General features: G+C 50.0%; 1 protein-coding gene across 3 annotated transcripts; it reads left to right on the top strand.

The window, feature by feature from the left end:
• The first annotated feature begins 3,608 nt into the window (after window positions 1-3,608).
• Window positions 3,609-23,435, top strand: LOC119863659 (zinc finger protein 271-like). Of its 3 annotated transcripts, none has more exons than XM_038422385.2 (3): window positions 3,609-3,827; window positions 16,736-16,849; window positions 17,267-23,435. In XM_038422385.2, the coding sequence occupies exon 3, from the start codon at window positions 17,423-17,425 to the stop codon at window positions 18,782-18,784; it is 1,362 nt and encodes a 453-aa protein (XP_038278313.1). In that variant the 5' UTR covers window positions 3,609-3,827; window positions 16,736-16,849; window positions 17,267-17,422; the 3' UTR covers window positions 18,785-23,435. The 3 variants fall into 3 exon arrangements, with proteins under 3 accessions (XP_038278313.1, XP_038278314.1, XP_038278315.1); XM_038422386.2 differs by lacking the exon at window positions 3,609-3,827 and adding an exon at window positions 10,044-10,064; XM_038422387.2 differs by lacking the exon at window positions 3,609-3,827 and adding an exon at window positions 10,784-10,811.
• The last annotated feature ends 1,170 nt before the right edge of the window (window positions 23,436-24,605 follow it).

Raw genomic sequence — 24,605 nt, 5'->3', positions numbered from 1 at the left:
CAACCACTGCTGCCATACTGTGTCCAGTTCTGGTGCCCACAATTCAAGAAGGATGTTGATAAATTGGAGAGGGGTCAGAGAAGAGCCACAAGAATGATTAAAAGATTAGAAAACACGCCTGTTAGTGATAGACTCATGGAGCTCAATCTATGTAATTTACCAAAGAGAAGGTTAAGGGGTGACTTGATCAGTCTATAAGTACCTACATGGGAAACAAATATTTAATAATGGGCTCATGAATCTAGCAGAGAAAGCTCTAATACAGTCCAGTGTCTGGAAGTTGAAGCTAGAGAAAAATCAGACTGGATAGAAGGTGTATATTTTTAATGGTTAGAGTAATTAACCATTGGAACAATTTACCAAAGGTTGTGATAGATTTTCCATCAGAGACAATTTTTCAATCTAAATTACATGTTTTTCTAAAAGATCGGCTCTAAGAATCATTTTGGAGAAGTTCTCTGACCTGTGCTATACAGGAGGTCAGACTGGATAATCACTATTTGTCCCTTCTGGCCTTAGAATCTATGTATCTAGCTAAGTATAGGTTTTTAGAATGTGTGTTATGATGTTGTTTTATATGTTGCCATTTGTTCCCATCTCTCATATTGATTTCTCTTTGAATATTCTTTCATAAAGAAATTTCCATTTATTTTTAATAGAACTCAAGTGCTCTGCATAATACAGGAGAGGTGGGCTAAGGCAAAACTGGGGTACACTAGTAGTATAAATGCCCTACTGTCAATCAAACCCTAACTCCGCCCCTTGACCCCTTAAACCCTGCCCAGATGTCTCCGGAAGTCCCCGGAAGCAAGGTGTGTCATGTGACCCCTCTAAAAACTCCTCCCACTGCCCTCTACCAATCAGGATGGGTTTTGCCCCCGTAGCCTCGCCCCGAGAGGAGATTTGACCAATCAGGGGCAGTTCAGGGGATAGGGGTTACCTGTCCAGAAGCAGTTCATGTGACCCCTCTAAAAACTCCTCCCATCATCCTCTACCAATCGTGATGGGTTTCAGTCGCATAGGACTGCCCCGAGAGCAGATTTGACCAAAATAGGGCAAGTTCTGGGATGAGTGAACCACCCAGAAGAGAGTCATGTGACCCCTCTAAGAACTCCTCCCAGCGCCCTCTGCAAATCAGAATGCAGCACAATCACCCCATAAGGCCCAGCGCCAGGCAGAAGAGGCCATCTTTTACCAAGTACGTGTGTTTTAGAAATCGTGGAAACATGGACTCCTTCACCAGGAGTTTCCCCTGACAAATCATCAGATTGGCCTAGAAATCATGAGGGTTTTTTCCAAAATAAATGTTGGGTTCTTGTAATTTGTCTTCTGCCGTTTGAGCCTTTAGGGTGTAGTGGCTACACATCCCCAAGCTTTTCTCTTGTAATAGGATTCCAGCAACAACACCACAAATCTAAAGACACAATAAAATCATGAGAGTTGGCAACACTGGAGTATCAGAGACACAGTCTGGTAACTTTTTTCAGAGTAGCAGCTGTGTTAGTCTGTATTCGCAAAAAGAAAAGGAGGACTTGTGGCACCTTAGAGACTAACAAATTTATTAGAGCATAAGCTTTCGTGAGCTAAAGCTCACATCATCGAATGCATTTCTGGTAACTGACTGCCTTAAATATATACTGGGAACGATCTGTTTTTGTACTAGATTAACCTTAATGCAGCTCTGTGTGAAATCCATTTCAGACTCCACATGGTGTGTCCCACAGTGGAGAGTATCCTGTGCTTTGAGGCTCTAGTTAAATAAGGTGATGATTACACAGCACTGCGCCGTGGGGAACAGCTACTCAGGTAAAAGGGCCCGTCAGTGCCCTGGGGCAGCTGGGTCTAACAGGGAATAAAGCATCTCCACCAACTGAGTGCTTTGGCTGGGTTGGGCATTCCAAGCACATCCACCTGCCCAGGACAGGAGTAAAGCTCCTCTTTAGATCACAGAGAGAGACCCCAAGCTGGAGCCCGTTGGAGTTTGGAAGCAGGCTGTCCTCCTGCGGGGTCACTGGCAGAGGGGGTTCAGCAGTCCTGGGGAAATTGCCATAATCTGACCCTCCACTGCAGCCTCCCCAACCCCAACCCCTACAGCAACTCCAGGACAGGGCTTGTATTCTTTCCCTCCAGGCAGCCAGTACACAGGGCCCTGCATCCTAGCACCCCAGCCACAGCTTGCCCTGAACTCCAGGCTCCACAGTTTGCAGCTCTCACAGTCACTGGGTGTCAATGAACTTGGGGGGCACCCACAGGTCTGAGCTCTAAGAGTTCCCTTTTCTACTGCCCACCCCAGGACATGGGGTTAGCACAGAGATTCCAGTGACCCAGCCCCACCTCTGTGAGCTAGTTGCATTGGTCGCTGCTCCCCTCAGGGCTGGTGCTGAACCCACATGAACGCACCTCTGAACTCTGGCTCTTGGCTGTCCTTGGTTGGCAAACTGTGAATGGGTTGCAGTGCAGGAGAGGGGAGTGGTGTGTTAAAGGAGCATTTGTTTTAGGGTTGCCAGGCATTCAGTTTTCAACTGGAACACCCAGTGGAAAAGGGACCCTGGTGTCTGCAGTCAGCACAGCTGACTAGGCCGCTAAAAGGCCGGTTGGCCACAGCAGCCGGCTCCGTGTGGCTCCCGGAAGTGGCCAGCATGTCCCTCTGGCTCCTAGGCACCCACTCCCCAAGCGCCAGCTCCGGAGCTCCATTTGCTGGAAGTTGCTTCCTGGGAGCCCCCTGAAATAAGCGCTCCCTGGAGCCCACCCCCCAACCCCAACCTCCTGCCCGAGCCCTGAGCCCCTACCCATACCCACACTCCCTCTCAGAGCCTGCACTCCGCACCCAAACACCGTGCCCCATCCCCTCCCATTCCTGAATCCCCCCTCCTGTACCCCAACCCTTTGCTCCAGCCCTGAGCACAGAGGGGGCAGAGCCCCTGCCTCAGAGCAGCAGCCCCCCCCGCTAGAATTGGGAGTGTGCAGGGGGGTTGCTCCGGCTCCCCACGGGCGGCTCTCACCCAGGGGCGCCAGGCAGGCTCTGCTGCGGCTGCGGCTGCGGCTGCGGCTGCGGCTCCCAACCCGGCTCTGCAGGGGACGGGTGAGTCCCAGGCCGGGCAGAGGGAGCCCGGCGGGGGCTGCAGTCAGGAGGCGGTGAGGGGAGTCTGCAGTTTGGGGGTGGGGGGCATGGGCCCAGAGGCCAGGCATGACCTTCTGCCCCCCTCTCCCCCTGTTCCCGAGCCGGGGCAGACGGTTCACCCCGTTCGCGGCCACTGTTATCCTCTCTGCCCCCCGCCCCCGGCTTCTCTGCCGGCGCCCGCGCCCCCTTCTCGCCCCGGCTCCTGCCCCGCCCGGCCTCTGCCCGCCCCCGCCGGCTTTGCCCCGGGGGCCCCAGGCCAGCAGGGCACGTGCCCAGCCCCGGGCCGGCGCCTCAGCCGACGGGAGCGAGCGGCGGGAGGCGCCGGCCCGGCCCCGCCCCCTCCCCAGCCCCGCCGTGCTCGGCGCGGGAGCGGCTGGGGCGGGGCCCGGGCTGCGCTGGGCCCGGCGCTGGGGGCGGGGCTGGAGCCGCGGGGCGGGGCGGGGCGGGGCCGGGAGGCGGGAGGCGGGAGCGGGCGGCGCTGGGGAGAACAAAGGGCCGAGCGGCTCCCGGCAGCCCCGGGCCGGGGCGGGGACGTTGCAGGGCGCTGCTGCCTCCCTCCCTCCCTCCCTCCGCGGGGAGCCCGGGCCGAGCAGCGGCCGCGCCACGGGGCTGGGCCACGGGGCGACCTTCGGGGCCGCGGCTTCTGCGCCCGGCCGAGGGGGCTTCCCCGCGGGGCCGGGCCGGGCCGGGCCGGGCCGGAGACCAGGTAACCGGGGGGCCGGGCCGGGGAGCGACTCTGCGCCGCGTCCCCGGGGCCCCGGATCCCCGCCGGGGGCGGCTCCCGCGCTGGGCCTGCGCCGGCCGGGGGCTGCCCGGGACAAGGCGGGAGCCCGTGTGAGCTGTGGTGGATTTACCCATCTCCGTGCAGCCAGGACATCACGGGGGGGGAGAAGAGCCGGGGCCCAGCCGGGGGGTTAAATCCCCCCCGATTTCACCTCTTCCCTCTCCCAGAGCGATACAATCCTCCCGCCTCCGCCCCGCCGCTCCAGAATGAGCCCGTCGGGGTGTAAAACCCCTGTCGCTTCCCCTCGCCTGCCCCGCTGAGTCCTCGGGTCTCGGCCACGGCTTTTGCCCCAGGCTCCACCCTGGGGACCCTAGACCCAGCAGCCATGTCCTGCCCGCTCCAGCCCATCGCTGCGATTCCCTGGGCCGCCTCCGACAGGGCCCTTGTATCTGCAGCCCTGTCGCGGGGCGCCATCCTCGCTTCTTCTCTCTCACCGGGCCCGGGAAGAGCCCCCCGGCTTTCCTCCTTCAGTCCGGCCAGGGCCTGAGCTGCTGGGCCCCTGCCGCCCCTTTGCTCCCAGTGGCTGCTTCTGGGAGGCCTGTGGAGGCCCTAGAGAGACCCAGAGGACCCACCTCGGCTGTTTCCTGGCGCAGGATGTTGTGATCTTGTGGGCTCTCTTGTAGGGAGCGGCAAAGGCCAGCTGCATCCATCACAAATCCCCTGAAATGTTCCCGCTTTTCCCTCCCGTTCTTCAATGTCGACGTAAAGTCCCCTCAGATGTTGCTGTTTTTCTCTTGTATTGGGAAATGTTTAGTTTTTGCCCCATTTTCTCCTCCGTTCTGAAATATTGACAGAAAATTCCTGGACATTTTGCCCCATTTTTCTCTCTCGTTATCTATGATTTATTATCCCCTGAGATTTTCCCCATCTAATCATGTGATATTAACATCAAATCTCCTCAGATGTCATTTTCTTAAATATTGATTAATATAAAATCCTTGTACATTTTTCTCTTTCTCTCCCTAATGATCAATATTGTTATGAAATCCACTCCGATTTTACCTTTTATCTTGTATCAACTATTGATATAAAATCCCTCAGACTTTTCCACTTTCCTCTAACTTGTGACAAATTCCTCATATTTGCTCCCTTTTCTTTTTAATTACTGAACACTGATGTCACATTTCAGATTTTAGCATTTCCCATTAATTATAAATTATTGAAATAAAAAAAATCCTCTTAGGCTTGGAGGTGTTCTCCATATTGTTCAGACCCTTCTCTTGTTTGGAGGGAACTTGTTGCCCTGAGTCATTCTCCATAGTGGAGGTTGCAGAGGGGTTAAATTCCCCAGTGATCAACTTTCCTCCTCACATTGAGAATCATTTGTTTCCCCCTTTGTCTCCCTTAAAATCCACAGGGTTGCTGATCAGGGTGACTTGCCCCACTTCAGCTACACATCCCAGGCAGGGCCTCACACCATCTGGGCCTCTCACTATCCCATTTCGGGGTAGCAGCCGTGTTAGTCTGTATCCGCAAAAAGAAAAGGAGTACTTGTGGCACCTTAGAGACTAACAAAGGTGCCACAAGTACTCCTTTTCTTTTTACATTATCCAATGTCTCCCAGACCCTGACTGACTTTTCCTTTCCCAGACAGTGCGAGACATTAATTCCCTTCAGCGGGCTGCTCTGTGCGTGGGTGGGTCCCTGTTCCCCTTGGCAGCGCCCAGAGCAGCTGAGACGCTCCATCCTCCTGTACTAACTCCTCACTTTCCGATAGCTGCTTTCACCAGAAGGGTCCCCAGAGCTGGTGGTGAATGGTCACCATGAGGGGTCTCTTCCTGCAGTGCTGAGACCCAGCCACCTCTGGGGTGGGTCCAGGGTGGCCATTATTAGCCAGTGACAGGGCAAGGAAGTTTAGTGAATCGCCTGGCTCCTCCATCCCCTCCTGTGTCCTGTTAAAGCAGCATTGCCCAGGGCTGTGTGAATGGCTGGTCGGGGGCAGTGATAACTTTCTCTCCATTGATCAAATACTAATATAAAATCACCACAAATTTTGTTTCTCTCCCCTTCAGAACTGTAGGATGTTCAGGGTTTGGAGGGAAGATAGTTGCTCTGAGTCCTTGCCCCAGATGTGGTGAGCGGGGGAGGAGGGAAGGCCTGAAACCTCCCCTCCCGGGATGTGTTTAAATAGATTTTGGCATCCTCCCTCCAGTGTCACATTTCTGGTCTCATTGACTCCAGAGTTGCTGCAAGGAAGGAAAAGGAGTGACTCTGGATTAACATGGGAGCGGATAAGATCGGGGAAGTGGTGTCCTTAGTTGCTCTCACCAGAGGGCTCTGGCTGTTGCTAAGGGAAAAGAGGCTGCTCTCTCTGTCTCTCTTTACTCAAAATATCAGGGTTGAGTTTCTTGGGTGGGATGGTGCTGCCTCCCCTGGGATCTGGGAGCCCAGGCTGAGCTGCTGCTGCTCCTCAGCAGGTTTGTGCTGTGGAGAGACCTTCATGAAAGGCTCCTCCCTGCCCAGTCCCGGCGGGGACTTCCTCTAGTGGCTGGAACTAGTCCCCTAAGGCAGCCCAGGCTCTGCCAACCTCAACTGCTGAGCCAGAGACTCCAGGTGACTGAGAGCGACCGGGGGATGGTCAGAAAAGTGACTGCACAAGTGTCACCAGGAGCCTTGGATCTCCCAGCCCCTGGGAATCTGCTACTTGTTGTTAATGCACCTGTGGGGGGGATCTGAGCTGCCTTAACAACACTGAGCCATTGATCTCCTGCCAGGATCTGCCCAGTGGCAAAGATGGGAATTGAGGAGGGGAAAGAGACCAGCTCTGTGGGGTTCCCCTTTGTGTGTCTGGGGTGTGGAGGTGCCAGGCAGGGAAGGGTGGGGGAAGGACAGAGATGGAGGGAGAGACAGTATGAGTTGGGAGCAGTCAAGAAATTGTCTGGGTGTGGGGGAGGAGAAGAGCTTGAAATCCCCTGTGATTTTGCCACTTCCCTCTGAAAGATTTATAAAATCTACAGAGAAATGTGATGGAATCGGGAGCAATTATCAAATATGGATATAAAATCTGTCAATATTTCAGTCTTTTTTCTCAAATTATTTATAATTTCTCCATTCAGCTTTTGTCCCATTTTCTCTCCAATTCTCCAGTGTCAATTTAAAATCTCCTCAGATTTGGGGTGTTTCCTACCCCTTGGATCTGCAGTGCTTTGTCCTTGCTTGGTAGGGAATTGTTGCCCTGAGCCATTCCCCGGGATGCCCATTCTCTACTGAAAACAGGGCATGGAAGGGAGAAACAAATCTCCCACATGGAGACCACCCAGGCCCTGGTTACCCAGTCCCAGCTGTTGCCCCTGACCATGACCGAACCCTGCTCCCCCCATTCTCACTGCCAGTCATCCCTGCTGCTATCCCCTCCCACTGCCAGGGAACCTCCCAGCTCCATCCCCCTTCCTTTCCCCTTTCAAGTTGCCTTGCGTGGGCCTGTGAATGGCAGGCGGGGTGGGGAGCCATCCTTTTCTGTTTGGTTATTGAACATCCATATTCCCTGACAACTTCATTAATGCAGTGCTAAGGGTGTCCAGTGCTGTCCTGAGCCCTTCCAGCAGGTCGAGTTCAGCAACACTCAAACTTCTCTAAAGTAGGAAATCCAGAGTGAAGGTCCATGCCTGTGCAACCTTAACTCTGCCCCCTTGGAATTGGCAATAGTAACTGGGCGTTATCCACACGTACTCCAGCTGTATTCACTGGGCTACGTGAAGCTGTAGTGAATGGCAGAAGCATTAATTGGAGTAGCTGGGTAGAGGTGTGATTGTGAGGTGAGGAAAGCTGGAGATTAATTTGAGGATTGGCGCAGAGCTGTGGTTGTGAATGAGGAGCTGTGGGTCTGAGTTCCCCTGGCCTGATGGAGGGGAAGAGGTGCATGTGTACCCTGAGCATCCAGTCTACATCATATGCACGCTACGTTGTGTAGTTTGTGTCAGTACAGGGCTCTCCCTGCCATGAGGATTGTCAGCCGTGGGGTGGGATAGGAGAGCTGTCTGTGTGTTTAATGATGGATGAGTGAAAGAGTGTTGGAGGAAAATCCAGTGACTGTGTTCCTATAAGCTGTGCCATTGGGCGGCTGCCCAGGAGAGATTCAAGTGCTGTGCAGTTGATTAGCAGAGCCATGCACATGCAGCCGGCAGCGTGTGTTCAGATGCCCCTTGCCCCCGCTGCTTTGCAGCCACATTGCTCCTGCAGCTGCCCCTGGGACCCTCCTGCTGGCTGTGCAGAGTTGGTGGTGGAGAGAGAATTGATGTTGGGGGTCCCCCTCCCACATCCTCAGTACCCCATCTCTGCAGAGCAGGGTAGAGGGGACAGGGCTCAGAACTTGCAGCAGCTTTGAAGTCTGAACAAGCCTTCGGGTGTGTGAGTGTCTTAAGAGACAATGCATGGTCTCCCAGAGACTTCCCTAGTAGCCAGCACACGGGTTGGGTGGGTGTGGGTGTGTGTGTGTGTGTCTCTCTCTCTCTCTCTCTGAGAGAGAGTTTTCCCCCTCTGTGGGGACATGGTTCAGGAGGAGAGCTTTCAGTGTGTGCCTTAAAGAGACAGCGGACGGGCATCTCTCAATCTTCCCCAGCAGCCAGCACACATACAGTCTCTTTGTGAGTCACACATCTCCCAATACTGTTGTTGTTGTTACTTCTTGGTACTTCCTGCAATGCACATACATTTTCTGTAATTTTATTCTTTCAAAGTATGTTGTTTTAGTTTTTTGAATGATCTGTGCATTGCATAATTTTTATTTCTCTCTTCTAGTTAGATTTAATTTTTTGAGTAGTTGAGTTCTAAAATGCCTAACTTGTCCTGGCTGGAGTAATTATCCCTATTGGTAACTTTTAAAAAATGTATATTATATCAAGGTTTTTGTTTCTACTGGTGGCGCACATTATCTTGGCGCACGTAACAAAATTTATTCCGCACATGGGTGGAAAAAATTAAAGGGAACATTGCCTGTGACTAATGGAGATGGGGCTGCTCAGAGTAGCAAGTGGGGATTGTTTCTGGGGAGCAGGCTCCGTGTCTGAGTGTAGAAGAGCTGTAGGTAGGTCCTGCTCAGTGCCGCTCACTTAAAACCAGATTCTGTCTGAGCACAGGTGAGGTGTTTGACTCTGAGCTGCAGCTGACGGGACCCCTATTACCCGAGTAGTATGTGGGGTTCCTGCTGCAGGGTGGAGCTAGTGGTGCTCGTGTCACTGTTCTTGGAGCTCTACTGTTGGGTATAGTAGCAGAAAGGGCAGTGTGTTGGTTCAGCAGACCTCGAGGTTGTCCATAAGGACCACAGGCTCGGTTCGGTGGCCAAGGTGCTCGGCCAGGTTTACTGTTGACAAAGAACAGCACTGCAGGATACTACTACATGGAACTAAGGAAAACCTACATTTCATATGTTAGTTAGGGGCTAGGATTAGAAGCAGAGTTCTCATTTCTGTTGCTTAGCAACCATATCTGCAAAAAAATTGAGTCTCTTCAGCTGTTGCATTCCTGAAGCATTAGAATAGTTACTTTACTGGACTTGTTTAAGTAAAGTTACCACCTTACATAGTTTAGTGATGGTTTTTAGTTGCTCCGTTGCTTCCTGCGACAGGGGTTTCTGCAATAACTATAACTTTGAAAACCAAGAGGGCAGAAGCGAGGAGAGAGCAGGTGAAAAGCAATATAGGAAGAAAGGGAGACATGAGTCAGGAGAGATTAACTAACTCTGTGTGGTCATTTTAAAAGTACAGACAGCAGCAGTGAGCTTGGCAAACTGAGAGAGGATATAAAGGAAAACTTAGCCAGTATGTTGTTGCTGGCACAAAAGCCCGAGACAAGCAACAGCTGGATTCGTTGCCCAGTGTGCGTCGCCCAATAATCACAACGGGGTGGAGAAGTAAAAAAGATTATTTGAAGCTTCAAGTGCTACAGGGAGACAACAATCTCAAATCCTGCACACCAGTGGAAGCAGCTACACATATTTTATACATTCATTCTTTAGCATACTTATCCAATAGCAAGCTGCCCTGAGTATCCATATAGCCAATCTGGTATACCAGCCCGTTCCCCTTTTTCCTTTTATCTATTTCACCATATATGGAGTTGTTTGTTCAGCATTATCTAACATTCCTGTCCTGCTTGAGCTAATCTTGCTCCAGCCAGTCTGCGCCTGCAATAAACTGTTGCAAACTCCTCAGCGTGACTGCTGTGAGTATTTCTGGGCAGAAAAGGGAAGGGGGAGGCCATCTGGGCCTAACGCGAGGGGGCTTCATCGACACTCGTGGTCTTCTATCGCCTTGAGTTACTTAGTGGCCATGCCCGGTGTCCCCAACATTGTGAGCCCCTGGGTGGGCAGCTCTCCACTTACCAAATCAGCGGTCAGGTCAGTAGTGTTGTTAGTGCTGCAGAGTGGTGCTAGCACTGCAGAGTTGTCAGTGTTGCTGTTCTTGGCGCTCCTGTGTTCTCTGCACTAGCAGGGAGTGCAGGTTGCTGATTCAGCAGACCTCCGTGCTCCTCATAAAGAGAGGCCACAGGGTTAGCACAGTGGCAAAGGACTTTGGCGAGGTTTATTGTCGACAAAGCCTGAGGAAAATAGTGCCACTCTTCAGTTCAATTGCCTTATCCACGTATACTCATGCCTGTAAGTTACCTTCCCTTCAGTCTATTTATCATCTCCTGCTACGCAGGACTGTGACCCTCAGCAATGTACAGAACATAGCAGGTGGCTTTGCAGCTGTGGGGTTCCCGAACTGCAGTGGAACAGTAGACGCACACAAACCTATTATGGCCATAGAGCACCTTGCCAAGGAGTACACCAACAGAAAGGGTTACTTTTCCATGGTTATGCAAGTGCTGGTTTATCCCTTGCTCCCCCAGAGTGTTAAAAAAGAGCTGCTTCTGGACACTTCTGCTCTGGAGTGCTGGATCACAGTGCAACTAACAGTACCGGCCATGGTGAGTCTGGCCTGCCAGGGGTGAGGTAAATGGGGAGGGAATTGCTGGGGTGCAAGAAACGGAGCGTAGGGCTCTGGGACTGAATACTAGCATCATTCTGCACAGCTTTTGGTGGTTTTATTTGATATCTTACTCCTGAGGGTAACAAAGGCAGAGAGAACAGTTGCTGCCGGCATCCTGAAGTTGCTTTGGCCCGTATGCTGCTAGCCTGTTTAAGGCAACGATGCCTGCTGAAGTTATTGCCAAATGGCAGGGGAAAGTGTCCTACCATGGAGGAAGAAATAAGGCTGCCATCCCTAGAAACCTTCAGGAGAGGATTGCAGGGCTCCTCCATGGAAGTTTCATCTAGATCGCTCAGCAGAATTCGAAGAACATCCCTGTGGACATAAACAAACTGCATGGTCCCCTCAGCTAACTTGAGCGGGGAACGAAAAGCAGAGAACAGCTCTACCTCTGTGTTGTACCACAACCACTTCTAGTGCGAGTGAATCAGTGAAGAATAGGTAGCTGTGTCCTGATAAGTTGGGGGCGTTATCACTAAAATGGGAAACAAATGCAACACTTAGCCGAGATTCCTTCCCCTGCACCAGTGCTCAATAGCAGGGATTGGCTGGACTTTGGTAGCATCAAAAACAGGTCCTGGCTCGCAGCGCAGCTGGATCCCTTGGTAGCCTGTCCCCCATATTCCTCCTCCTCTTCCTCATCCGCTTCCTCCTTGCTGTTCATGGCAGGACCCTCTGACTCCGGGTCCTCGGCGGTATCCACAGTCGTGTGCGGGGTCATGGTGGGGTCTCAGCCGAGCATGCCCTGCAGCTCCTTGTGAAAGCAGCAGATCTGCAGCTCAACACCCAATCGATTGTTGGCCTCCCTGGCCTGGGGGTGTGCCTGCCGTAGTTCCTTGGCTGTCACGTGGCACGGCTGCTGGTCCCGGTCATAGCCCGTCTCCGGCATCCCCCCAGCAATCTGCCTGTAGATGTCGATGTTCATATGGGTGGTTCAGAGCTGTGCTTGCACAGCCACTTCTTCCCACAGCCCAGGAGATCCAGTGTCTCCTGCCTACTCCAGGCAGGAGCATGTCTGGAGTATGTGGCTGGCACGGGCAGCTGGGCAGTTGCCCACAGCAGTGGAGAGCTGCTAGTTGTGCTCATTAAGCTGGACAACCAGGAAAAGGCATTTCAAAAATGTGCAGGGGTTTAAGGGGGTGCAGGGGCTTCCGGTCTACATGACCCTGGGCAGTGGAGTTCACAACTGTGACCAGCGCGGTCAGTGTCGGGCGTTGTGGGACAGTGGCTGAAGGATTGTTATAGTCAACATAAGTAACTCAGTATCTACGCTCATGCTGCATTGACCTATGTATATTGACCATGGCCCAAAGCTGCTCGGGAAGGTGATGTTACTGTGTTGGCACTTGTATCACTGGAAGACTAATAAGTGTAGACATGCGCACAAGGCGACTTATTTTGGCCTAACTTTATAGTGTAACTTTATAGGCCTCCGAATAGTGTGACTGCACTGGAATGTAAAAGGTGGTGGAGTGAGACACTGTAAATAAACTGTAGGGCGTATCTATAGAAGAAAAGGTCTCTGAGTGGTCTGTGCAAAGCAAAGAGGACAGGCACAGTGAGTGCTCCATCACACATGGGGGCCTGTCTGGGATCCTGCCTTTATCCATGGGGGTGGAGAACGTGACAGGCAGGGGTAGACAATTATTGTCTGTCAAGGTGCAAATTTCTTGGCCAAGTTATAGTCAAGGTCCAGACTCCAGAGAAATTTAAAAAAAAAAAGATTTTGTGGTCCATTCAAAAAGTGTCTGGCAGTCTGGATTTAGTCCACGGTTTGCCTATTGATTACCCCATGGATAGGGGAGCGAGGGTAAAAAGTTTGGCAGGCCAGGAGGTGGAGGAAACTTTACAATGGCAGGTAGAACAGCAGAAGGAAATGCAGGTGATCTTGCAGAGCTTCCAGCAGTCGGAGAGACAGTCCTTGCTTACCTGGCAGATTGAGGAACTAAAAAGCCCTCAGGAATTTTAAGGAAGCAAGTGCGGGTGTAGAAGCAGCAGCAGCTATTACAAAGTTTGGTGAGTCCTGTGGCAGGATCAGCAGCCGGGCACAGGGTCTAGGCCTCTGCAGGATGGACCCCACGGTTGACCCCAATGGATTTTTGGTCACATTTGGGAGAGTGGCTGTGGGGGCAGGACGGGATAAGGGAATCTGGGCCTTACGGCTAGCTCCCTATTGAACAGGGGAAGCTCAGGAGGCTGACCTGGCGCTCCATGACGAGCGGGAAAGGCACTACGAAGTGGTTCAGGTGCCCATCTTAGAGTGGGTGGGCCTTTTGGCAGAAAAGTACTGGCAAAAAATTTTGAGCTGCAGGATGGATGGGAGGACTATGGCCCCGGGCATTTGCCCAGTACTGACAGGCTGGGCCACTTGTTGGCTAAGGCTAGACACCCAATATGTGGCCAAGCTATTATGGACACTGTCATTCTTGAACCGTTCCTTCAGAGTCTCCCAGAGAGCACCCCGCTGTGGGTCAGGCAGCATCAAATCGTCACCCTAGATGTGGCAGTTAAATAACAGAGGAGTTTGTAGAGGCTGACCCCTTCTAGGAATGTCTGCAGTTTAAGGGTCTGGATCCAGGGAGGAAGATCAAGGAAGCTACATAGGGAAAGGGTGCTGAAAAGAAGAGGCAGAGGCCAGGGAAAGACCAGTGGGATCTCGGATGATGGTGTGTTACAAGTGTGGGAGACCGGGACATTTTAAAAAGAGACTGCCTGTATATGGAGTGCGGGTTTACAGAATTCTGTGGGCAGGGAGAAGAAGGAAGTTACTGACCCTCCTAGAGTAGTGTGGGGTAAACATCACATCACCATCGCTAAAATCAGGCTCTGTACCAGATGGTTTGCAGACAGCTAATGTGACACTGATTTTTTTTTTATTTTATTTTATTAAAAGGCTCCAGAGGCGAGCCGGGAACTTATAGGCTTGTGAGTGTAACTTCACTATCAGGTAAATTGGTTGAAACTGTAATAAAGAACAGAATTATCAGACCCACAAATGAACATGAGTGGTTGTGGAAGAATCAATGTGACTTTGTAAAGGGAAATTGTGCCTCATTAATCCTTTATAGAATTATTTGTCAGGTCAAAAAACATTGATAAGGGTGATCCAGTGGATATTGTGTACTTGGACTTTCACAAAGCCTTCAAAAAGGTCCCTCATCAAATGCTCTTAAGCAAACTAAGCTGTCATGGCATAAGAGGGAAGGTCCTCTCGTGGACGGTTAACTGGTTAAAAGACAGAAAACAATGGGTAGGAATAAATGGTCAGTTTTCATAGTGGAGAGATGTGAATAGCGGGGTCTTGCAGAGAGATGTACTGGGACCAGTACAATTCAATATATTCCTAAATGATCTGGAAAAAGGGGTGTACAGTGAGGTGGCAAATTTTGCAGATACAAAATTACTAGGCCATCAAGTGATTAAAAAAATTAATTGTACTATTAAACTATAATAGAATACTATTTATTTAAATATTTTTGGATGTTTTCTAAAATTTTCAAATATATTGATTTTGATTACAACACAGACTATAACGTATACAATGTGCAGCATGTGGCAGGGGAAGAGAGGCTGGTGCAGAGAGGCTGAGCTTGCCAGGCCCCTGTTCTCTATGGGGTGCCCCTTGGAGCATGGGGCCGGCCGCGGACAATGGGTCATTGTGCGGGGAGGGGGCCGGGGGGAGTTCCTGGATTGAAGGGCTATCCAGGGGCAATGGGGCATGAGGCAGGAGGGACGGCCCCTGGAACAAGTGGCCAGCCAGGGGCATTGGGGCATGATGCAGGAGGGTGTCTGCACGCAGTGTGAGGGGCCAGCTGGTGGCACTGGAGGATGGCGCAGTGGGGAATGTCGATCCCTGCAATGAGAGGCCTTCTGGGGGAAATGGAGCATGATGCGGGGGGCTTTTTTCCCCCAGTTAACTGCAAATAATTGACAACCCTAAAAATGACTCAAGATAGTTAAGTCCAGTTACTATACAACCCCAGAAGGGAGGGCCAAAGTCTGAGCCTGCCCTAGCCCTGCCGTCCTGGATGGTGGGGGCAAAGCCGAAGGCAAGGGCTTCAGCCACAGGCAAGGAGCCTGTAACCTGAGCTCCACTGCCCAGGGCTCAAGCCCTCAGGCTTCGGCCCAGACCCCAGCAAGTCTAAGTCAGCCCTGGTGACCACATTAAAACGGGGTCATGACCCACTTTGGGGTTACGACCCACAGTTTGAGAACCATTGCGCACTAAAAATAGCCATATCGATGTTCCAGCTCTGGCTGAAGCTCAAGCGCTGAGACCTACACGCCGCCCCAGGATTCAGATCCCAAGCTCCAGCCTGAGCAGGAAGGTACACGGCTGTTTTTAGTGCTGTAATGTGAGCCCTGCGAGCCTGAGTCTGCAGACCCGGGCTCAGGCTACCTATCAGGTTTCATTTCTGCAGTGTAGTCATACTCAAGGACACCCCCTCAGTCAGCTCAAACAGCGTTTTATGCCCCAAATCTGTCTTTGTTTCCCAGTCTCCTGAAACAGGTAACACCAGTCAGTGCTCTTACTGAAAGGGGCCAAAGCCTCAAACTCTGGATAGCTGCATAATGGGCCTTGGAATTTGGCGTTAATCACCCCCTGCTCATAGCAGATGCCACAGGAAACCCATTCCCCACCCACACCCAGAGAGCCAGGAACACACAAATACATGACACATTGATACAAAGGTGTGTGAATATTTTATGGGCTGATATAATCTGGCCTATCTCGGTATAATACTCGGTGACATGTTCATGCTTTCAAGGGCTAGTTCAAATGTACAGGTAAAATTCATAATGTTAATGTAATAGTTTGTTCGGGTGGAGGGGGGGGCCAAGGGGACTAACGGTTAGCATACCTGATTTCCATTAATTCTCCTGAGTGGGATGGCCCCTTCTAATGAGGCTGCTCTGTTTGACCCAAATGTCTCCTGGTTAGCTGAGGGTGGGCTTCCGGGCTCCTCTATTGGCCTTTTGTATGCCCCCAACTAGGATTAGGTCTCCAAGTGCCCCTGGTTACCCTCAGTGAGGTTTGGGTCAGTGACACTTGGGGCCCCGGGGCTGCACCAGACTGGCTTTTGGCATTTCAACTTTGGACCCAAGGGACATCAGGTAGTTCTCCACAATGGCAACTGTCTCTTCCGAGGTCTCTGGTCAGTGTCTCATCTCCCATTCAAGCTCCCCCCCGAGTTCAAAAGAGCAGAGCCCTGTGGGTCTGCTGGTTGTGAGAAAAGGGGGGGCAGGTTTTGGAGAAGGCACATCCTGGGGGCCACACCACAGTCGCTGGTCCATCCCAGGTCCAACCTTCCCATTGGCTTTTCAGGCAAAGGACCTGTTTTCCCTTAGCCTGTTCCCTCTCCCCCATTTCCCTGGGCTTCTAAGCATCTTTTAACCTGCTCCTCCAGCTGAAGCATGCTCCACAGGCCTGGGGCTGGGTAGTGTCCTTTAACCCCATCAGGCCCAGTGTGGGGTTTGTGTACCGCATCACAGTTAAATACAATAGTATCAAGATATGCCTGTGTTATCTGTCTGCCATTACATTGTTCATGCTGCTCATGTATTCTAATTTCTTCCACCACTCGGTGTGTGTCTTATCTATATAGATTGTAAGTTCCTCAGGGCATGGAGCGTCTACTACTCTGTGTTCATACAATGCCTGGAACAATGGGGCCCTGATTTTTATTGGCTCTTTGGCACTAGTGTAATGAATTTGATTAATAATAATCCTGTCCTGATGCTTAGAACTATGGAAGCTGGCCTTGAGGTGCTTAAAAAAGAGCATTCCATGGTTTTACCCTCAGCTCATTGTGACAAGTATCCCACAAATTCAGCTGATCTCTCTTGGTTTTTCTTACTCAGGGTTTCCAGTTTCCAAACCTGATGTGATCTCCTGCCTGGAACGAGGGGAAGAGCTGTGAGTCCCCGATCTCCAGGGCTCTGAGGAAAGAGAGCTCCAGAAAGGTGCCCAGACAGGTGAGGACTCAGCTAACCAACTCAGAAACTGTCCATGAATGAAGCAAACATTTGGGATTCCCTACAAAGGTCTTGTGAGCTCTCCGAATTCAGAGTGGTTCCCAGCAGGTGTGGCATCCTCATGGCAGGTGTCACTCATGACTTCCCTTGTCTCCTGACTGACATCTGGCTGTAGCTCCCTCCCCAATCTTCCTTCCCCATGAGTGGGATGTGGACCCAGAAATGACCCTCTCTCCTCCTTCCTCTGGGGAAGGACTTTAGGCAGGGCAGGTTGTGGGAGGGGTTTGAATCAAACCCTGTTTTGTTTGATGTCTCTGGCACTTATTTTGGTTTGGGCCCACCTTTTCCCATTCCTCTCTGGGGTTTCCTTTCTCCCCAGCACAGGGAATGACCTATGTCTGGATTCTCTCTCTACAGCAGGAAGATGCTGAGCAAGTAGAACCACAATGGACATTAGCAGGAAGATCAAAATGGAAAGTTTCTTGGAGTTGTGCAGAGGCAAGAGCCTGTGAGAGTTAGCACAGGCCAGAGAAAAGCTTTGGTACATTATTAGATTTTCTTTCCCATGAAAGAATGAACATGGGAGAGAGACCCTACACGTGCCTTGAGTGTGGGAAAAGTTTTAGTCAGAGCTCAACTCTCATCACACATCGGAGAATCCACACTGGAGAGAGGCCGTACACATGCCCTGAGTGTGGGAAAAGCTTCAATCGGAACTCACACCTCATCACACATCGGAGAATCCACACAGGAGAGAGACCCTACACATGCCCTGAGTGTGGGAAAAGCTTCAATCGGAACTCAAACCTTATCACACATCGGAGAATCCACACAAAAGAGACTCCCTACAGATGTACTGAGTGTGGGAAAAGCTTCAGTCACGGCTCAGCTCTGATTACCCATCGGAGAATCCACACTGGAGAGATGCCCTTCACATGCCCTGAGTGCGGGAAACGCTTTAATCACAGCTCACACCTCATCACACATCAGAGAATTCACACAGGAGAGACACCCTACATGTGCTCTGAGTGTGGGAAAAGCTTCTGTCGGAGATCTACTCTTATCACACATGAGAGAATTCACACGGGTGAGACACCTTACTCATGCTCTGAGTGCAGGAAAAGCTTCAGTGAGAGTTCAGACCTTATTAGGCATTGGATAATCCACACAGGAGAGAAACCCTACACATGTCCTGAGTGTGGGAAAAGCTTCAACCACAGCTCAAACCTGATCACACATCGGAGAATCCACACTGGGGAGATGCCCTACACCTGCCTTGAGTGCGGGAAAAGCTTCACCCAGAGCTCACACCTTATCACACATCGGCGAATCCACACAGGAGAGCGACCCTACACATGCTCTGAGTGCGGGAAAAGCTTCAACCATAGCTCAAACCTCATCACACATCAGAGAATCCACACAGGAGAGACACCGTATATATGCTCCGAATGCAGGAAAAGCTTCAGTGAGAGTTCAGACCTTATTAGGCATTGGAGAATCCACACAGGAGAGAAACCCTACACATGCCCTGAATGTGGGAAAACCTTCAACCACAGCTCAAACCTGAACAAACATCGGCGAATTCACACTGGGGAGACACCCTACACCTGCCTGGAGTGTGGGAAAAGCTTCAGCCAGAGCTCACACCTTATCACACATCAGCGAATCCACACAGGAGAGCGACCCTACACATGCTCTGAGTGTGGGAAAAGCTTCAATCGGAGCTCAAACCTCGTCACACATCAGAGAATCCATGTAGGGAAGACACTCTTCTCATGCTCTGAGTGTGGGAAAAGCTTCAATCGGAGCTCAGCCCTTATTAGTCATCAGAGAATCCATAGAGGAGTGACAAACTACACATGCCCTGTGTGTGGGAAAAGTTTTAATAAGAGCTCAATTTTCATCAAACATAAGAGAAGCCACACAGGCGAGTAATACCATAAATCAGGGGTTCTCAACCTTTTTCTTTCTGAGGCCCCCTCAACTTGCTATTAAAAACTCCAGTGCCCAGCGGGGGTGGGTAGTGACTCAGATCTGGGCCCAGGGGTGGGATCCTTGGCCGTAGGTGTACTTTGACTTCTATTTTTGGGGGGTAAGGGCTGGCAAGGCTTGGGCTAGCTCCACACAGCTGGATCCAGGGAGGAAGTGCCACCTCCACCCCCTGACTCACCTCAGCAGCCACTTACCTGTCTGGGGTTTTGTGCCGGTGGCTGCTCCCCAATGGCTCTGCTAGCCTTGGAGCCAGGTCCCTGCCTGGGCAACTGTAACCGGCTGCGTGAGCAGTCAAAGTGGGCTGGGAGCTGAGGAGCAGCTGCAACCCTGAGCACCAGCAGCAGATGGGGGAATGCCAGGGCTGCCCACTCCATGACACCAGCAGCCAGAGGAGCAGCTGCCCCGCACTACCTGGCTCCAGATTCCCATCTCTGACCTGGCCAGAGGTGGGGTTTGAGGGGGGCTGAGGGAGTGGAGGAGGTGCGGGGGTGAAGCTGCCCCCAGGACTGCCATATTCTGGGTTTTCCACCAAAGGCATCCAATGAAGTGAGCTGTAGCTCATGAAAGCTTATGCTCAAATAAATTTGTTAGTCTCTAAGGTGCCACAATTACTCCTTTTCTTTATTATGGGTAAGGCACTGCAGTTTGGGGCGGCAACACCCTTGTGCCTCCTCAACTTTGCTCATGGGCTCCGGGCTTCAGCCCTGTGCTGCTCCCGGATTCCGTGGGGGGAGCTTGGGGTTTCAGCTTCCTGCCGCTCTGACTTCAGGGGAGGGAGGGGAGCTCAGGGTTTCAGCCCCACACCTCTCCCAACTTCGGTGGGGGATGGAAAGAGGGGAGCTCAGAGTTTCAGCCCTGTGCTGCTCGTGGCTTCAGTGGCTGGGGGGAGGGGAGCTTGGGGTTTCAGCCCTGTGGCGGGGCGCTGGGACTCAAGGTTTCAGCTGTGGGTCCATATGGACTCCCTGAAAGGGCTTTCAGAACCCCAGGGGCCCCCAGACCCCCAGTTGAGAACTGCCACCATAAATGTCTTAGGGCTAGCCAAAGATTTTTTTGTAAAATACAGGAGCGAATTCCCACGTAGTTTGTACCATTTTCTTCAGTGTGGTCTCTCAGCTCCACGTGAGTTGCCTGCCTCTGTCTTTTGCCCCTTCTCCTTTGGGGTGAATCCCATCCTCCTTTATCAACTCCTTTACTTTAGAAGTCCTGGGAGTGTGTCCTTCTCCTGCCAGAAATATCCATCAGCACCATGTGCGGGAGATAGTGTTCACCTTGACTAGCTACACTGAAGTAAAAATGGCCTGTGCCTTGTCTCCCCTGGGATTGTACATGGAGGTAGCGGCTCAGCTTAGAGATCTTGTAACAACGCAACTACGTTCGTAGTGCAGACATAACCTGGGTAGAGTGGCTGGGGTTAGCTTCCCCTGGACCTGAGCTCACCACCATCATTTTTCCTACTCTGGACAAACCTGAGCATCCCGTCGATTCCATTCCCCCATTACAAAGTGATTGATAGTCACTGTGTTCCCCCTTGGGGACAGATTGTCTCAATCCCAGTTGTTCTCACCTTGCTCGGGGTTTTGCAGGACAAATATTTTTTCTACCATTTTCTTCATGTATAATAGATTGAAATATAACAAAGTGGGGTAGGAAAAATGTCATTTCATACTCTGTGACACCTGATGGAGACGGAGTGAGTCAAAGGGATTCCCTCCTTTCCCATCACTGTCACAATCCCCCCCCCCCCCATGCACCAGCAGCATTAGCTTCTGTGTAAGCCACAATAGCGTTTATCCTCCCCTCGTTCTACCCCTGCACCTCCCAAAGTGTCACATGATGCCGTGTTCTGAGCGCTTCCTGTTCTTAGGTGTCACACTTTGATCCTAAATCTGACTCACTGGGGCTAGAGATGAAAGTGTCACAGGCCTGGAGGGGGAATTTGAATGGATCCCAAACACAGAGTAATCATTCTGTGCTTTCATGTGTGCTTCCATCTATTGGCAAAGCTGCTTCTGGGCTTTTTCCTGCAAAGCATGGATTGTCTGCAGATGGGAAGGTTGGCTGCTTTCCCCCCTTGTGATTAAGCTAAATCTTTTGTAAGTAACATGACTCAATAATAATGAAGTGGCACAGAGTGAAGGAAAATTGAACTGATCAGAGAAGAATACAATGGGAGAATCTGTTTTGATTTTGAGTTATCAGACATAACCTGCTCTGGAATTTAATTTTATATGAAATTGAAAGTGTCTTCCACCCCTCTGTCTTGTGGGTTTTTCTCTCTGTCCTGAAGTCGGTTTGGTCTCATAATTGGATGTTACCTTTGTTTGACAGCATGTACTTCAGATTTACTAGGGACTTTGAGACAAATGACGGTAAAACGATAATATCTTATGTGTCTTTTCCTCACCCCTGTATGGTGACATGGAAGAAGTTCAAGTGTAGTTCAGCCAGTAGGAAAGAATATTCCAGCTATTGGGCATGCTCCCAAGGAAACAGTAGCAATGTAAAATTTCTACTTTGAAACGGTGGAGAACATCATATTGCAAATTGTGCAACGAACTGACCTGATCGCAGTTGTTGTGGGTGCAATATAAATTAATAGCAAGATATCCAGTATCTAGTCTTAATCAATTTATTAATCAAGGAATATTAGTCAAGGATTAATACAGCATAATACAGAAAGGAAGAGTGCTTATGTTACCAATCCCTCTGAAAGACAGGAGTTGCAGTGCTCACACTGTCTTAAAGATCCTGTGCTTATCCCTCCTGTATTTATACCTAAGTGGGGGGGTTTCACAATTTTCCCAATATCACTTTATCTAATATATCTTTCTTCTCTATTTTCTGTGACATGTTTTTCATAGACAGTAATTGCTACACCTTCTATGTGGGGGGTATGTTGTAAGTTTCAACATGGCTTCTATTTTACATTTTGACTGTTATACAGACCCCATGCATTAAACAAAAACAGAGAAGCACGTACACAAGACTAGAATTTTGTTTTGAACATTCCAGGCCTAGCATTACCTATTTTTCTGCTATGTTTGTGCCTAGCCCTGATATTACAATACTTCACCTATCTCTTTCTGTAACGTAAATAATAAATTTTGGAAGATCTTAAGATGAGGACAATTCAAGAAATATATATATTATATATAATGTTAATATTCTATGTACTATTTAATATTGGCTAACATTATAGAAATTGCAAACTTTCTCTAACCTAACTTCATCTTTGTTGTAGTAGCCAGGTATATCATAACACTTAGAAACTGGGTTTTTTAAAGTGCATTTTACAAGCTTCTTGTACCTTTAGTTTTTGCTGAACTTGCATTCTCCAGCACAGCTACAAAGGAGAAGTTCGTACAAGGTCACAGTATCTACCTATCATACAGTTTCAGAGCATTTAACATGAATATAAAGGACTTCAAGTTCAATACACTTTACATAATCGCTATTGATTACTTTCTTATTTTGATTATAAATACCATTATTTCACTTACAGTTGCTATAATAATATATTTATATTTTTATCAGTATCACACTTTTAACAGGTTTCAGAGTAGCAGCCGTGTTGGTCTGTATTCGCAAAAAGAAAAGGAGTACTTGTGGCACCTTAGAGACTAACAAATTTATTAGAGCATAAGCTTTCGTGAGCTACAGCTCACTTCATCGAACCTTTTACTTATAAGAACTCATTTCCCAGTAAATCTTATCCAGACAAACCAGTGGTTTGAAATAAAACAATTTACAGCCCTGAATAATAGTTTTGATTGTGAGAGCTTAGGTAAGCAAGTTGCATTCCAGAATAACGGTCATGGTAGAACTCAGGTTTCAGTAAAATTCTGTTCTTACATTGTAGCTATAATTGCACCAGCCCTGCTGTGATTTCACAACCTGCCTTTTTACACTTTAGTTTAGCTGAAGAGAATACTGATTCAATTCACTCAAAAGCCCAGTTGCAAATCCCTCTGGTCCAGTTCTGTCAGCTAATGTTATGAAGCATTTTGGGTTTTAATTTAGTTTGGTAAACACAGTGTTATTCAGGGTTATGGCAATATAGTTTCAGATGATCTGGGAAGTGTTTTCCCCAGTCAGTGACTTGGCACTCTGCAAAAGGCCCATGGATTTGGATCCCAAAGGAATTGTGGCTTTGCAGGAAGTTACTGTTGAAAATACTTCCTTCTGAATCAAGTGCACGCTGCCTGTTATTTGGGAAGCCCAATCTGTAGAGATGGAGAAAATGGAAGTCTGGCAGCGGGGGTGAGGTTGCAGGCGGAAGGGGTGGAGCCAAGGGTTAGCCTCCCCAAGAGGGGCTCCACCAGCTGCCCATCAGTATATAACTCAATACACAGCCGCTTCCTTGGGATCCTGTTTTAGGGTTTATAAGGGCTGATGTTCTGCTGTGTTACGCTGATGATTTCACCCAATTGATGACAAGTTATTCCAACATAGTATCCTTGGTAATGCGTTAATTCACTGATTCAATCATAACTGTATCGTTTAACCCTTAGTTAGCTGCACAGTGTTTGCAGTAATTTAGCCTTAGTGATGTGTGGTCTCGATTTGTTCATTGTAATAAACTGTATAAAAGGGACATCATCTCATAGTTCTTTCAATTAGCAACATGGGCTGGGGCCATGGAGAGTCTAGGGGGAGATCATCCGGTCCACCTTGGACCTAATCAGCTCCCTCAAAATTAACCCTTTGGTTTCCCCAGGGGAACAGCTGAGGGGGCACCATTCTTAGATCCAGATGCTCAGAGCATCACACAAAATAAGCTTCCCCACCCAGGCTTTAAGAATTGAGGGGGGCAATGTGGGTGAGTGAGCAGGGGTCAGTGAGGTGGGGGTATTCCTCTGAGTGGGGGGTGGCTGGCTCTGCAGTCACTCTCATGGCCAGGCCCAGCCTGCACCCCCATCTGGCTTGCCCAGGGGTTGTGCTGTGTCAGGCCTAACTGAAGGGGTGGGTCTGTTTGGAAGGGCTGTAAATGGAGGTGATAAGTTCAGACATTTCAGCCACTGTGGTGTTGGCAGAGCAAAACGTATGTGTGTTACCGGGGCATATTGGGATATTGCTGAAAGAGGGCAGAGTTAAGGGTGTGGGAGCATTTTCTGATGTTCAGAGGTTTGAGTTTTGGTGAAGTTGAGGTTCTGCAAGGGGAGAACATCTCATCAGGCAACTGTAACTCTGCATTGAAGAAGTTTTTCCCCTGACTGCCCACTAGAAATTAACCATCTAGCAAGGCCAATTCCAGGGCTAAACAGAAAGAAAAGAATGAAAATAGCCGTTGGTCAGGATCATCTGCCTGCTAGCTGCCCTGGTAAAGGTGGGAAGAGACAAAGGAAGGTGACTCACAGGCATTCCCTCAGGGGAAAAGTCTCACCACTTCCATTCTGAGTGTCTTCAGAGAAGAACAAGTAAAGCAAACAGAAGGAACAGGAAGAAATTAGCAGATTTCCTTCCCCAGCCCCCAGTCCTCAGAAGACAAACTGTGGTCTACCCACACCCCTTTTGCTTTATATTTAACTTCTCCCATTGCTCTGAATTACTTCTAGTAACACTCCCTAGCTGTGCTCCCTCCAGAGTTTCAATGGGCTTAGGATCCGATGAGCAATGTCCATTCCTTTCCCCTTCCCCTTGCTCCAATGCCCTAGCTTCCTATCTCCTGCTAAACAAGGTAACTTCCCAGGGCAGGCTAAACCTGCTTTCTGCTTGGCCACATTGACTCCCCAGCGTCCTGTGTCTCATGCCCCTCTGGTGTAGG

Source organism: Dermochelys coriacea, chromosome 11 (assembly GCF_009764565.3).
Source record: "Dermochelys coriacea isolate rDerCor1 chromosome 11, rDerCor1.pri.v4, whole genome shotgun sequence".
In the NCBI taxonomy this organism is placed as follows: Eukaryota; Metazoa; Chordata; order Testudines; family Dermochelyidae; genus Dermochelys; species Dermochelys coriacea.
The sequence above is the reverse complement of the archived record's forward strand: the minus strand, read 5'-3'. Positions and strand labels throughout refer to the sequence as shown.

Coding starts and splice junctions, on each gene's coding strand:
- LOC119863659 (XM_038422385.2), top strand. CDS start 17,423: ATGAACATGGGAGAGAGACCCTACACGTGCCTTGAGTGTGGGAAAAGT.